Genomic DNA, 14,995 nt, shown 5'->3' with positions numbered 1-14,995 from the left:
GTTCGAACAGGAGGGAGGAGCTGGGACATTCACACTGGTGATTCACATATTAGAAAAATAAGAAATAAAGCAGTGCCACACCTGGAAAAATCGATCTGTACATCCCCTTAATGTAGATTACGTTTTTTCAAGTTTTAGAAACACCTCCATATCTTTAAGCCAAAGTGAAAAACAAGGACATTTGTCAGATTCCAGTGTAACAGCGACGTCCGTCTGCAGTCAGAGAAGGAAACATTTTCTTTAAGACACTTGTCAGACAAAGGAGAAGTGTCCTGGAAAAAGTGGAAATCTTACAATCAAAACAAAACTGAATGTAAAAATGTTGTATAAATCTTTGCAGATGTCACCAGCCTCGTATTTTATTTCTGTTTATTTTTAATTTTCTTACTTTTTTGGTCATTTTTTTAAATGTATTTTGTTTCACAAAACTAATCCTTTGTGTAAATATGTGATATACTCAGTGTAGTGAAGTTTACTTTTCAAATGTAATCCCCTACAGATTACAGATTACAGACCCCAGAATGTAGTTTGTAACAGAATCCATTAAATTACTTCAAGTGAGTAATGTAATCTGATTACTTTGGATTACTTGATTTGTTGCAGAGAAACAAAGACGAGGAAATCTTCACATGAGAAGTTTTAATTAAAAGAAAATCTTGATGAACGATGGACGAGGAGGAGACACGCCCACACAGGTGTGACCAGGTGTGACCAGGTGTGACCAAGTGTGACCAGACTAACCCTAACCCCAAAAGAGAAGAAGTGTAGGAGACACGGTTCTAGAGAAAATCTGTGAATTTGTGTAATTCCACAAATTTGAATCACATTTTACAAACAGAATTTTCAGTTTTACCAATGTATTTTTTAAAAATTATTTTCTTCATTATTTATTTTTTAGAAATGAAAAAACATTTACAAATCCACATTCATTTGTAAAGAGCAAAATACAAGTTACAAATATTAAATGTGGATTTGTGTTTTTTTTTAATGAATCTTTGATAAACAGAGAGACAGGGGGCGTGTCCAGGTGGAGTGGGCGGGGCTTGTGTGCAGGTGAGTGAGGCAGGGGGCGTGTCCAGGTGGAGTGGGCGGGGCTTGTGTGCAGGTGAGTGAGGCAGGGGGCGTGTCCAGGTGGAGTGGGCGGGGCTTGTGTGCAGGTGAGTGAGGCAGGGGGCGTGTCCAGGTGGAGTGGGCGGGGCTTGTGTGCAGGTGAGTGAGGCAGGGGGCGTGTCCAGGTGGAGTGGGCGGGGCTTGTGTGCAGGTGAGTGAGACAGGGGGCGTGTCCAGGTGGAGTGGGCGGGGCTTGTGTGCAGATGTTGCAGGTGAAGTTTAGTCCAGATTCAGTTCAGATAAGATCTGAGACCATGAACTCTGCTCTGAAACTGTGGAGATGGATCAGGTAAGACCAGGACTAAACCAGGACTAAACCAGGACTAAACCAGGACTAAACCAGGTCTAAACCAGGACTGAACCAGGACTAAACCAGGACTAAACTGGGACTAAAACAAATCTGAACCAGGACTGAACCAGGACTAAACCAGGACTGAACCAGGACTAAACTGGGACTAAAACAAATCTGAACCAGGACTAAACCAGGACTAAACCAGGACTGAACCAGGACTAAACCAGGTCTAAACTAGGACTAAACCAGGTCTAAACCAGGACTAAACCAGGACTAAACTGGGACTAAAACAAATCTGAACCAGGACTGAACCAGGACTAAACCAGGACTGAACCAGGACTAAACTGGGACTAAAACAAATCTGAACTAGGACTAAACCAGGACTAAACCAGGACTAAACCAGGTCTAAACCAGGACTGAACCAGGACTAAACCAGGACTAAACTGGGACTAAAACAAATCTGAACCAGGACTGAACCAGGACTAAACCAGGACTGAACCAGGACTAAACTGGGACTAAAACAAATCTGAACCAGGACTAAACCAGGACTAAACCAGGACTGAACCAGGACTAAACCAGGTCTAAACTAGGACTAAACCAGGTCTAAACCAGGACTAAACCAGGACTAAACTGGGACTAAAACAAATCTGAACCAGGACTGAACCAGGACTAAACCAGGACTGAACCAGGACTAAACTGGGACTAAAAAAAAATCTGAACTAGGACTAAACCAGGACTAAACCAGGTCTAAACCAGGACTGAACCAGGACTAAACCAGGACTAAACCAGGTCTTAACCAGGACTGAACCAGGACTAAACCAGGACTAAACTAGGACTAAACCAGGACTGAACCAGGACTGAACCAGGACTAAACCAGGTCTAAACCAGGACTGAACCAGGACTAAACTGGGACTAAAACAGATTTGAACCAGGACTAAACCAGGTCTAAACCAGGACTAAACTGGGACTGAACCAGGACTGAACCAGGTCTAAACCAGGACTAAACCAGGACTAAATCAGGGTTAAATCAGGACTAGGTTTTTCCCTGGGGCTTAAACCGTTGTATTAAAGTTGGAATGTGGAGGAGACTGTGGCATCAACAGATCAAAGAAAAACTGGTTTGGAATCTGGTTTGGTCCTGGTCCAAGACATTTTTGCAGAGGAAATCAAGACCTCAGGTCTGAACCAGGACTGAACCAGGACTAAACCAGGACTGAACCAGGACTAAACCAGGTCTGAACCAGGACTAAACCAGGACTAAACAGGACTGACTGAGAGACCAAGATTGAATCAGGACTGAACCAGGACCATACAAGGTCTAAACTAGGTCTGAACTATTTGGTTAAAATGGTCAACAAAAGGTCAGGACTTAAACTGGACTAAACCAGGACTAAACCAGGACTAAATCAATAATAATCCTGTTCTGGTTTTGCTGTTTGGTGTTTTGTGTTGAGTGTTGTTGTGTCCACACTGTCCACCAGAGGGCGACACACTCCACTGTGTCACACAGGAGCAGGACCTGAACCAGAATCCAAACTAGATCCTCAGTTTTACAAGAATTGATATTAAAAAAGACAGAGCAGAACCAGGTTCAGACCGGGAATAGTCCAGACTCAGGACCAGACCCAGGACCAGACCCAGGACCAGGTTCAGACCCGGTTCAGTCCCAGTTGAGTCGTGACTGTTGAGCTTCACCTGGTGTTTTGTTTTGTGCAGAGACATGGCGTTGAGTCTGGTGCCCGGGTGAGTCTCTTTCACATTTTAACCCTTGTATTTGTTCCGTTGAATCTGATGTGAGTCTGTTTGTGTTTCAGACTCCACAGCTCCTCTTCACCTGTGAGTATTTTACCATTTTTCTGCTTCTGAAACTTCAAACTCAGGTTGTGATTTTGTGGATAAAACAAGAGACTTTCACTTTAACCTGGGTCACTGTATCTGAAGTTAAAGCTTCACTGTGGAGCTTTTCTGGGGGAGGGTTGATACTTTCTTCAGTTTATCCAGGGTCTCAGGGGCATCGGTCTGAGCAGTGACTCACAGACTTCCCTCTCCCCAGACACTGATGGACTCTTGTGCTGAACATAAATTTTGTTTTGGACAAACTGTGACTCACAGAACAACGACAACAAACATCAGTCAGGTTCAGATCAGGAGAACGTTTCTCCTGAGCTCCTCTCTCCAGGTTTCACTGTCTCTGCCCACGTGGATGTTGAAGTCCCCCAGTAGAACAACAGAGTCCCCGGTCGGTGCACCGTCTAGTCCCTCCCAGGGCCTGGCAGAAGGTCGGGTACTCGAGTACTCTGCACTGCTGTTGTTCCTGTAGGCGACACCACAGTGAGACTTGTCCCCGACCTGAAGACGCAGGGACGAGACCCTCTCGTTCACCAGTTGTTTGGTTCTGGTTTGGTTCTGGTTCAGATTCAAACCTGGATCTTCTCTCTGTTGTAGGTGGAGTCTGTGTCGTACATGACCCTGAACGTCACCGTGCTCCGAGCCAAGACCGAGACCAACCAGGACTTCTGTGAGGACGGGAGGGCATCTGGGGCACGGGGAGGGCACAGTCTGGTTTAGTCCTCATCTAGTACTGGTTTAATCCTGGTTTAGTCATGGTTTAGTCCTGGTTTAGTCCTGGTTCAGTCCTGGTTTAGTCCTGACCTCAGTCCGGTCTTTCAGGGTCTCAGTCGGACCTGTACGTGACTCTGACGTTGCCGACGGCGATGGCCACGATTCGAAGAACCAAAACCATCAACCGCAACGACCAACCTGTGTGGAACGAAGGCTTCAGCTTCAGAGTCCCCACAAAGACCAAGGTCAGTCCTGGAGTCTAGTCCTGGTTTAGACCTGGTTCAGTCCTGGTTCAGTCCTGTTTGTCTGTAGAACGTTCTGGAGATCCGTCTGTTTGATGAGGACCTTCTCTCGAAAGACGACCTGATCTCCACCGTCCTCCTCGACCTGGAGACTCTGGAGCTCGACTCGAAGATCTGCAGGTCCTTCAGCCTGAACCCAGAGGTCAGGGGTCACTCTGGAACTGTTACCTAGCAACCATCAACAACTGTCCCAACACGGGGTTAAATTATACACTCACCTGTCTCACCTGTAACTCACCTGTAACTCACCTGTAACTCACCTGTAACTCACCTGTAACTCACCTGTCTCACCTGTAACTCACCTGTAACTCACCTGTCTCACCTGTAACTCACCTGTAACTCACCTGTCTCACCTGTAACTCACCTGTAACTCACCTGTACCTGTAACTCACCTGTCTCACCTGTCTCACCTGTAACTCACCTGTAACTCACCTGTAACTCACCTGTAACTCACCTGTAACTCACCTGTCTCACCTGTAACTCACCTGTAACTCACCTGTCTCACCTGTAACTCACCTGTAACTCACCTGTCTCACCTGTCTCACCTGTAACTCACCTGTCTCACCTGTAACTCACCTGTAACTCACCTGTCTCACCTGTAACTCACCTGTAACTCACCTGTAACTCACCTGTCTCACCTGTAACTCACCTGTAACTCACCTGTAACTCACCTGTCTCACCTGTAACTCACCTGTAACTCACCTGTTTCACCTGTAACTCACCTGTAACTCACCTGTCTCACCTGTAACTCACCTGTAACTCACCTGTACTTTACCTGTCCTGTACCTGTCCTGCACCTGTCCTGCACCTGTCCTGTCCCTGTTGTGTTCAGACGCAGGACGCTCTGGAGGTGGAGTTTGAGTTGACCAACAGGTGAGTTTTGATCTTTGACGTTTGTGTATTTTGGACAGAGTTGGATTTGTTGGTGTTGTTCACAGTCGCTGTTTTCTCTGCTCTGTCTAAATGTTCTTTGTGTTTCCAGTGAAGAGGAGACTCAGGAGTACCTGTCCAACGGGATCCTGATGGTGAGTGCCTCTGTCAGCACCAGCTTTAGGCTTAAACCAGATGCCCCGCAGGAGGCTTCAGGTCTGAGCTCGTCTGTGTTCAGGGACCAGGGTCAGATGTGTGTTCTTCTCTAAAGTCCAGCTCAGCTCAGGAGGAAACACCACAACAAGTCACACACAAAGATCCAATAAAACACAAAGATCCAACAAAACACAAAGATCCAACAAAACACAAAGATCCAATAAAACACAAAGATCCAATAAAACACAAAGATCCAATAAAACACAAAGATCCAATAAAAACAAAAGATCCAACAAACACAAAGGTCCATAAAACAAAAGATCAATAAAAACACAAAAAACACAAGATCCAATAAAACACAAAGATCCAAAAAACAAAAGATCCAAAACAAAAGATCAAAAACACAAGATGCAACAAAACAAAGATCAAAAACAAAGATCCAATAAAACACAAAGATCCAATAAAACACAAAATCCAATAAAACACAAAGATCCAATAAAACAATCCAAAAAACACAAAGGTCCAAAAAACAAAAGATCCAACAAAACAACAAAACCAAAGATCCAAAAAACACAAAGATCCAACAAAACACAAAGATCCAATAAAACAAAAGATCAAAACAAAGATCAAAACAAAGATCCAAAAAACACAAAGATCCAACAAAACACAAAGATCCAACAAAACACAAAGATCCAATAAAACACAAAGATCCAATAAAACACAAAGATCCAACAAAACACAAAGATCCAATAAAACACAAAGATCCAATAAAACACAAAGATCCAATAAAACACAAAGATCCAATAAAACACAAAGATCCAACAAAACACAAAGATCCAACAAAACACAAAGATCCAATAAAACACAAAGATCCAATAAAACACAAAGATCCAATAAAACACAAAGATCCAACAAAACACAAAGATGCAAACAAACACAAAGATCCAATAAAAAAAAAGATCAAAAAACACAAAGATCCAATAAAACACAAAGATCCAATAAAACACAAAGATCCAATAAAACACAAAGATCCAACAAAACACAAAGATCCAATAAAACACAAAGATCCAATAAAACACAAAGATCCAACAAAACACAAAGATCCAATAAAACACAAAGATCCAATAAAACACAAAGATCCAATAAAACACAAATCCAATAAAACACAAAGATCCAACAAAACACAAAGATGCAACAAAACACAAAGATCCAATAAAACACAAAGATCCAATAAAACACAAAGATCCAATAAAACACAAAGATCCAACAAAACACAAAGATCCAACAAAACACAAAGATCCAACAAAACACAAAGATCCAACAAAACACAAAGATCCAACAAAACACAAAGGTCCAACAAAACACAAAGATCCAACAAAACACAAAGATCCAATAAAACACAAAGGTCCAACAAAACACAAAGATCCAACAAAACACAAAGATCCAACAAAACACAAATGGACTCTGTGAGCTTTAAAGGTGCAATGCGGAACTTTTCTGGAGAAGAGTCCAGCATCTGATTGTCTTCATTGAGATGTTTTACCATTTGCCTGAAATGTTCCATAGTAGGGCATTAAATGTATCTGTCTCCATGGAGACAGTCAGGAGACGCTGCCAGGACACGTTATGTACAAGATTAAACTTAGACTTAGACAGACTTAGACTTACACAAACTTTAGACTTAAACTTAAACAAACTTTAGACTTAAACTTAAACAAACTTTAGACTTAAACAAACTTAGACTTAAACAAACTTAAACTTAAAAAACAAACTTTAGACTTAAACAAACTTAGACTTAAACAAACTTTAGACTTAAATTTAAACAAACTTTAGACTTAAACTTAAACAAACTTTAGACTTAAACTTAAACAAACTTTAGACTTAAACAAACTTTAGACTTAAACTTAAACAAACTTTAGACTTAAACTTAAACAAACTTTAGACTTAAACAAACTTAGACTTAAACAAACTTTAGACTTAAACTTAAACAAACTTTAGACTTAAACAAACTTAGACTTAAACAAACTTTAGACTTAAATTTAAACAAACTTTAGACTTGCACTTAAACAAACTTTAGACTTAAACTTAAACAAACTTAGACTTAAACAAACTTTAGACTTAAACTGAAACAAACTTTTGACTTTAGATTTAAACAAACTTTTGACTTTAGATTTAAACAAACTTTAGACTTAAACTTAAACAAACTTTAGACTTTAGATTTAAACAAACTTTAGATTTAAACTTAAACAAACTTTAGACTTAAACAAACTTTACTGATCCACAAGGACATGATTTGGAGCCAGGAGCTCACACATCCCGATCTAATCTAATAAGAAAGAGTCAAACATCTGTGTGGGATATTTACAGAAACATCGACCTGTGAAAACCACAGAGGAAAAGTGAAGTGATGTTGGGCGTGTAAACGGACACATCGTCCTCTCACTGAACGAGCTGGAACATCACTCAAACTTCACAGCGTTGGTCCATGAGACTAAAGGACTGTTTGGTCAGATCGAAGTGCGTGGGCCGTTTGTTTTAATGACGTGGAACGACCCAAGACTGAAAAAATCCAACTGATTCTAGCAAAAGTGTTTAGAGTTTTTAAAAAATGACCACATGACATCACAAGGTGGAACAGAGTGTTTTCTGTTTGAACTCAGTGTAAATGTACAGTTTGTGAATGAAACAAAACACGACTCCAGGTCTGAGCGACGAGGAAACGACATCAGAACATAAATCTGTCCGTCAAAGTCCAAACTTGTCATAAAAATGATCTTGAACTTGTTTTTCAGGCGGCTCCTCTGTCTGTGCTCAACGTCAAAGTGCAGAAGCTCCTCCACACTCACCGTAAGAGACGAGACACTGACCCCTGACCCCTGACCTCTGACCCCTGACCACTGACCCCTGACCCCTGACCCTGGAATTTATGATGCACAATACACAGAATAATTCCTAAATGTCTTTGAGCTGCTCTGAAGCGGCTGGAGAGACACTGGAAGCTCCGGAGCTTCAGGCTGGAGACTCCTGGTCCAGATGTTCTTGGAGCTAAAATCCTCTTGACAGTTTGGTCCTGACCAGGTTTGTTTCCTGAAGCTTTGGCAAAACTGGACGGGCCAAAAAAGTCACTTTCACTTTAGCCCCCCCCCTCTGTCTGTTTGTTTATCTGTTTGTTTCTTCAGTTTGTTTGTGTCCAGTTCTGTCTTTTCTCTTTCTGTTTCTGTGTTTATTTCTGTGTTTGTTGGTTTCGTTTCAGTTCTGTCCTCGTCTCCGATGTTGACTCTGTGTGGAGCCTATGAGAAGGTTCAGCCTCTGGATCCGGACACAGACAAACTCGTGTTCCACATGAACCGAGAGCTGGAGACGCAGCTCGCGCTCACCGTGAGCATCTACTCCAACATCTGTTTGTCTGTTTGTTTGGAAAAATCACCACATTCACAGAGTCCAGAGCCACAGAAACCCAGAGCAGCAAACATGAAAAAAAAAAAGACACAATTTGAGTTTTTTTTTTTTTTTTTTGTATTTTTTGGAAACCAACAAGTCAAAAAAAATAGGTTTCTCATCTTTTTTTTCTCTCTCTTTTTTTGCACATTCAGCTAAAAAAAAGTATTTATTCATTGTTTTGCTGTTTACGTGACTGATGAAAAAATATATAACATCAAACGCTCCAGAGCCTAAGTGTTTTCCCAGTACATTAGTTTATATACTAATACTGTTACTAGTAAAACTACCAGTGTTTGACAAATAAATAAATAAATGAATGAATAAATAAATAAATTGAAAAAAAAAAAAAAAAAAAGCTGTTTGTGCAAAAAAGGCAAGAAACATTTTTTTGAGTTGCTGGTAATAAGTTTTAGTTTTTCAAATCAGAAAAACTAATTATGTTTCATGTCTTTTTTTTTTTTTTGCACAAACAGCTAAATATCAAACACTCCAGAGCCTAAGTTATATTATACAGTATATTAGTTTTAGAAAAAAAATCTGTTTGTGCAAAAACTGTACTGTACTACAGTACTGTGTACTACAGTACTGTGTACTACAGTACTGTGTACTACAGTACTGGGTACTACTGTACAGTACTGTAGTACAGTACAGTAGTACACAGTACTGTAGTACAGTAGTAGTAGTAGTACACAGTACTGTAGTACACAGTACTGTAGTACACAGTACTGTAGTACAGTATAGTAGTACACAGTACTGTAGTACACAGTACAGTACTGTGTACTACAGTACTGTAGTACACAGTACTGTGGGAAATGGAAACACTGATGATCACCTGGTCTCACTCTGATGTTTGTTTGTTGTTTGTTTGTTGTTTGTTTGTTTGTTGTTTGTTTGTTTGTTGTTTGTTTTGTTTGTTGTTTGTTGTTTGTTGTTTGTTGTTGTTTGTTTGTTGTTTTTGTTTGTTTGTTTGTTTGTTTGTTGTTTGTTTGTTGTTGTGTTGTTGTTTGTTTTGTTTGTTGTTTGTTTGTTTGTTTGTTTGTTTTTGTTTGTTTGTTTGTTTGTTTGTTGTTGTTTGTTGTTTGTTTTTGTTTGTTGTTTGTTTGTTTGTTTGTTTGTTTGTTGTTTGTTTGTTGTTTTTGTTTGTTTGTTGTTTGTTTGTTTGTTTGTTTGTTGTTTGTTTGTTGTTTGTTTGTTTGTTGTTTGTTTGTTGTTTGTTGTTTGCTTATTAGTTGTTTGTTTGTTTGTTGTTTCAGATGAAGGCGACAGAAGAAACTGATGTGGAGAAAACAGAGGTGGTTTTATCAGCTGTTCATCTGAAGCCCCTCCCCCCTCGCCACTCAGGAAACGTCTCCCTCACCGTGGACCAGGTATAAATACTACTGCAAATACTACTACTGCAAATACTACTACTGCAAATACTACTACTGCAAATACTACTACTGCAAATACTACTACTACCAAGAACTCCCAACCAAACTGTTCTCCTCAGATGTTTCTCCAGGTTCAGTCGTTTCTTCTCTTTGACCCTGTGAAGTTTCTTTGGAGTGATTCATATTTGAGAAACTTTAATCTACACGTGTCAAACATACGGCCCGGGGGCCAGATTAAAGGTCTTGGAGGGCCGGATCTGGCTGATTTTCTACTAAAATATTTGAATTATATTTTCTATTTAAATATTGGTAATTTGGTCTCCAGAGCCTCTGTACGTGGCCCCTCCCACCAGAGTCTCTGTACGTGGTCCCCTCCCACCAGAGCCTCTGTACGTGGTCCCTCCCACCAGAGTCTCTGTACGTGGCCCCTCCCACCAGAGCAGCACAAATGAAGACTTGTCTCTTTCCAAACGTCTTAAAGGACGATGGTTTTGACTGTTGACCGTGACCCTCATCAGAAAAATGTCCAACATGAGAAAAGTGGAGCCGAGTGCAGAATTTTACAACAAAAATTTACTTATTCCTGTTTACAGACAAGTTCATGTTCAAACTTTGTGTTGAAATTGTATTTTTCTTCAAGTTTCAGGTTGTTCATAATATTATAATATTTAGTAAAACAAAGAGTTCATCAATTCAAAAAGATTTCTGTAATAGATTTGTGTTTCTCTGCATAAATATTGAACTTCTTGTTGTTTTTGGGGTTTTTATGACATGAGTTTTCTGATCCGGACACTTTGGATCAAAGTCGGTTGGACTCAACCCCCGGAACAACATGAGTTTAACACCCCTGATTTAATCTTTTATTTTGAAAGACTTTTCAAGAAGTTTTATTGCTCTGCCCTCGTTTTCAGCTCCACCAGTTTAGTCCTGGTTTAGTCCTGGTTTAGTTTCTAACGCTGTTGTTTTTAGGTCAATATTGAGATTTAAAATGTCACAAAGGTTCAGAATTTATGATGGAAACTTTGAAAATCCCGACTGAAGTGTGTTTGTTGTTTCAGGAAACTGTGGATCTGCACCTGGAGCTGAACGACAGGTCCTCACTGTTTCTCTGTGACTCTGACTTAAAGACACTGTGGAACTTTTCTTGTAGAGGCTCCGTCAGACGCTTTTCTCCATGGAGATGTTTTTACTGTAGTTTGTCTGGAATGTCCCACAGTGTGGCATTAAACCGTTCTGTCTTCACGGAGACCAAACCAAGACCAAGTTCCAGGTCAGATCTGTGGAGCGGCGACTCGCTCACAGACAGAAGGTGGAGGTGTTTTTTACGGGGACAAACAGAACGACTCAAAGCAAAGTGTCAGAGAAAAGAACTTGAAGAAAAGAAACGATTCACAAAGTCAAAGACGAGTTTAAACGAGGAACAAACAAAGAACGAGGAGCAAATAAAACAAAAACATAAAGACAAAAGTGTCGTCGTCAAATGTGGATTTGCATCATTTCTCTTCTTGAAGTTCGTTTCTCTGACACTTTGTTTTGGGCCGATGGCCTCACCCCAAAAACTCCACAATAAAACTTTAATCTGGAGACAGAGTGAAGGAGGAAACATGTGTCCTCCTCTCTCCCTCTGTCCTCATCATCCTCCCTGTGTCTCTGTGTCTCTGTGTCTCTGTCCCTCTGTGTCTCTGTGTCCTCTGTGTCTCTGTGTCCTGTGTCTCTGTGTCTCTGTGTCTCTGTGTCTCTGTGTCTCTGTCCCTCTGTGTCTCTGTGTCTCTGTGTCCCTGTGTCTGTGTCTCTGTGTCTCTGTCCCTCTGTGTCTCTGTGTCTCTGTGTCTCTGTCCTCTGTGTCTCTCTGTGTCTCTTGTCTCTGTGTCTCTGTCTCTGTCTTGTGTCTCTGTGTCTCTGTGTCTGTCTCTGTGTGTCTCTGTGTCTCTGTGTCTCTGTGTTCTGTGTCTCTGTCTCTGTGTCTCTCTGTGTCTCTGTCCCTCTGTTCTTGTGTCTCTGTGTCTCTGTCCCTGTGTTCTCTCTGTGTCTCTGTCTCTGTGTCTGTGTCTCTGTGTCTCTGTGTCCTGTGTCTCTGTGTCTCTGTCTCTGTGTCTCTGTCTCTGTGTCTCTGTGTCTCTGTGTCTCTGTGTCTCTGTGTCTCTGTGTCTCTGTGTGTCTCTGTGTCTCTGTGTCTCTGTGTGTCTCTGTGTCTCTGTGTCTCTGTGTTCTGTGTCTGTGTCTCTGTGTTCTGTGTCTCTGTGTCTCTGTGTGTCTCTGTGTCTCTGTCTCTGTGTCTCTGTGTCCTGCTGTCCTCTGTGTCTCTGTGTCTCTGTGTCTCTGTCCTTCTGTGTCCTGTCTCTGTGTCTCTGTGTCTCTGTGTCTCTGTGTCCTCTGTGTCTCTGTGTCTCTGTGTCTCTGTGTCTCTGTGTCTCTGTCCTTCTGTGTCTCTGTGTCTCTGTCTCTGTCTCTGTGTCTCTGTGTCTCTGTCCTCTGTGTCTCTGTGTCTTGTGTCTCTGTGTCTCTGTGTCTCTGTGTCCTGTGTCTCTGTGCTCTGTGTGTCTCTGTGTCTCTGTGTCTCTGTGTCCTCTGTGTCTCTGTGTCTCTGTGTCTCTCTGTCTCTGTGTTCTCTGTGTCTGTGTCTCTGTCCCTCTTGTGTCTCTGTGTCTCTGTGTCTCTGTGTCTGTGTCTCTGTGTCTCTGTGCTCTGTGTCTCTGTGTCCCTCTCTGTGTCCTGTGTCTCTGTCCTCTGTGTCTCTCTGTGTCTCTGTGTCTCTGTGTCTCTGTGTGTCTGTGTGTCTCTGTGTCTCTGTGTCTCTGTGTCCCTGCTGTGTCCCTGTGTCTCTGTGTGTCTCTGTGTCTCTGTGTCTCTGTGTCTCTGTGTCGTGTTCTGTGTTCTCTGTCCCCCTGTGTCTCTGTCTCTGTGTCTCTGTGTCTCTGTCGCTCTGTCTCTGTCTTGTCCCTCTGTGTCTCTGTGTCCTGTGTCCCTCCTGTGTCTCTGTGTCTCTGTGTCTCTGTGTCTGTGTCTCTGTGTCTCTGTGTCTCTGTGTCTCTGTGTCTTGTCTCTGTGTCTCTGTGTCTCTGTGTCTCTGTCCCTCTGTGTCTCTGTGTCTCTGTGTCCTGTGTCTCTGTCCTCTGTGTCTCTGTGTCCTCTGTCCTCTGTGTCTCTGTCCCTCTGTGTCTCTGTCCTCTGTGTTCTGTGTCTCTGTCGTCTGTCCCTCTGTGTCCTCTGTGTCCTGTGTCTGTGTGTTCTCTGTGTGTCTCTTGTGTCTCTGTGTCTGTCCTCCTGTGTCTCTGTGTCTCTGTGTCTCTGTGTCTCTGTGTCTCTGTGTCTCTGTGTCTCTGTCCCTCTGTGTCTCTGTGTCTCTGTCCCTCTGTCTCTGTGTCTCTGTGTCCTCTGTGTCTCTGTGTCTCTGTGTCTCTGTGTCTCTGTGTCTCTGTCCCTCTGTGTCTCTGTGTCTCTGTGTCTCTGTGTCTCTGTCCCTCTGTGTCTCTGTGTCTCTGTCCCTCTGTGTCTCTGTGTCTCTGTCTCTGTGTCTCTGTGTCTCTGTCCCTCTGTGTCTCTGTGTCTCTGTGTCTCTGTGTCTCTGTCCCTCTGTGTCTCTGTGTCTCTGTGTCCCTCTGTGTCTCTGTGTCTCTGTGTCTCTGTGTCTCTGTCTCTGTCTCTGTGTCTCTGTCCCTCTGTGTCTCTGTCTCTGTGTCTCTGTGTCTCTGTGTCTCTGTGTCTCTGTGTCTGTCTTGTGTCTCTGTGTCTCTGTGTTCTGTGTCTGTCCTCTGTGTCTTCTGTCCCCTGTGTCTCTGTGTTCTGTGTCTTGTGTCCTTCTCTGTGTCTCTGTGTCTCTGTGTCCTTGTGTCTCCTGTGTCTCTGTGTCCCTCTGTGTCTCTGTTCTCTCTGTTCTCTGTGTCCTGTGTCTCTGTGTCTCTGTGTCTCCTGGTCTCCTCTGTGTCTCTGTGTCTCTGTCCTCTGTCCCTCTGTGTCTCTGTGTCTCTGTGTTCTCTGTGTCCTGTGTCTCTGTGTCTCTGTGTCTCTGTGTCTCTGTGTCCCTGTGTCTCTGTGTCTCTGTGTCTCTGTGTCTCTGTGTCGTCTGTCCTCTGTGTCTCTGTGTCTCTGTGTCTCTGTCCCTCTGTGTCTCTGTGTCTCTGCTCCTCTGTGTCTCTGTGTCTCTGTGTCCCTGTGTCTCTGTGTCTGTGTGTCTCTGTGTCTCTGTCTCTGTCTCTGTGTCTCTGTCCCCTCTGTGTCCACTGTGTCTGTGTCTGGTGTGTCTCTCTGTCTCGTGTCCTGTGTGCCCTGTTTCTCTGTGTCTCTGTGTCTCTGTGTTCTCTGTGTCTCTGTGTCTCTCTGTCCTCTGTGTCTCTGTGTCTCTCTGTGTCTCTGTGTCTCTGTTCTCTCTGTGTCTCTGTGCTGTGTCTCTGTCTCTCTGTCCCTCTGTGTCTCTGTGTCTCCTCGTCTGTGTCTCTGTGTCTCTACTGTGTCGTGCTCTGTGTCTCTGTGTCCCTGTGTCTCTTCTGTCCCTCTTGTGTCTCTGTGTCTCTGTCTCTGTGGTCTGTGTCCCTGTGTCTCTGTCCCTGTGTCTCTGTGTCTCTGTGTCCCCTGTGTCCTGTGTCTCCTGTGTGTCCTCTGTGTCTCTGTCCCTGTGTCTTCTGTTCTCCTGTGTTCTGTCTCTGTGTCTCTGTCCCTCTGTGTCTCTGTGTCTCTTGTGTCCCTTCTGTGTCTCTGTGTCTCTGTGTCTCTGTGTCTCCTCTGTGTCTGTTTGTGTGTGTCCCTCTGTGTTCTGTGTCTCTTGTCCCTCTGTGCTCTGTGTCTCTGTGTCTCGTCCCTCTGTTGTGTCTGTGTCTCTGTCCTCTGTGTCCTGTGTCTCTGTGTCCTGTGTCTCTGTGTCCTGTGTCTCTGTCTCTGTGTCTCTGTGTCTCTGT

The 14,995-nt window shown here is 43.1% G+C and overlaps 1 protein-coding gene across 1 annotated transcript in view; it reads left to right on the top strand.

The window, feature by feature from the left end:
* The first annotated feature begins 3,865 nt into the window (after positions 1-3,865).
* LOC110169133 (cytosolic phospholipase A2 beta-like) overlaps positions 3,866-14,995 on the top strand; it is a 30,841-nt gene continuing 19,711 nt past the window's right edge. The window contains exons 1-9 of the mRNA XM_055162897.1: positions 3,866-3,920; positions 4,073-4,209; positions 4,277-4,408; positions 5,099-5,139; positions 5,249-5,291; positions 8,085-8,139; positions 8,546-8,700; positions 9,987-10,100; positions 11,162-11,196. Coding sequence (XP_055018872.1) covers positions 3,866-3,920; positions 4,073-4,209; positions 4,277-4,408; positions 5,099-5,139; positions 5,249-5,291; positions 8,085-8,139; positions 8,546-8,700; positions 9,987-10,100; positions 11,162-11,196 — 767 coding nt within the window. The remainder of the gene's footprint in view (positions 3,921-4,072; positions 4,210-4,276; positions 4,409-5,098; positions 5,140-5,248; positions 5,292-8,084; positions 8,140-8,545; positions 8,701-9,986; positions 10,101-11,161; positions 11,197-14,995) is intronic.

This window comes from Boleophthalmus pectinirostris, unplaced genomic scaffold, assembly GCF_026225935.1.
Source record: "Boleophthalmus pectinirostris isolate CB_2022bp ecotype Guang Dong unplaced genomic scaffold, ASM2622593v1 HiC_scaffold_5, whole genome shotgun sequence".
In the NCBI taxonomy this organism is placed as follows: Eukaryota; Metazoa; Chordata; class Actinopteri; order Gobiiformes; family Gobiidae; genus Boleophthalmus; species Boleophthalmus pectinirostris.
Note: the sequence above shows the minus strand (reverse complement) of the source record. Positions and strands in the feature narration are given on the sequence as shown.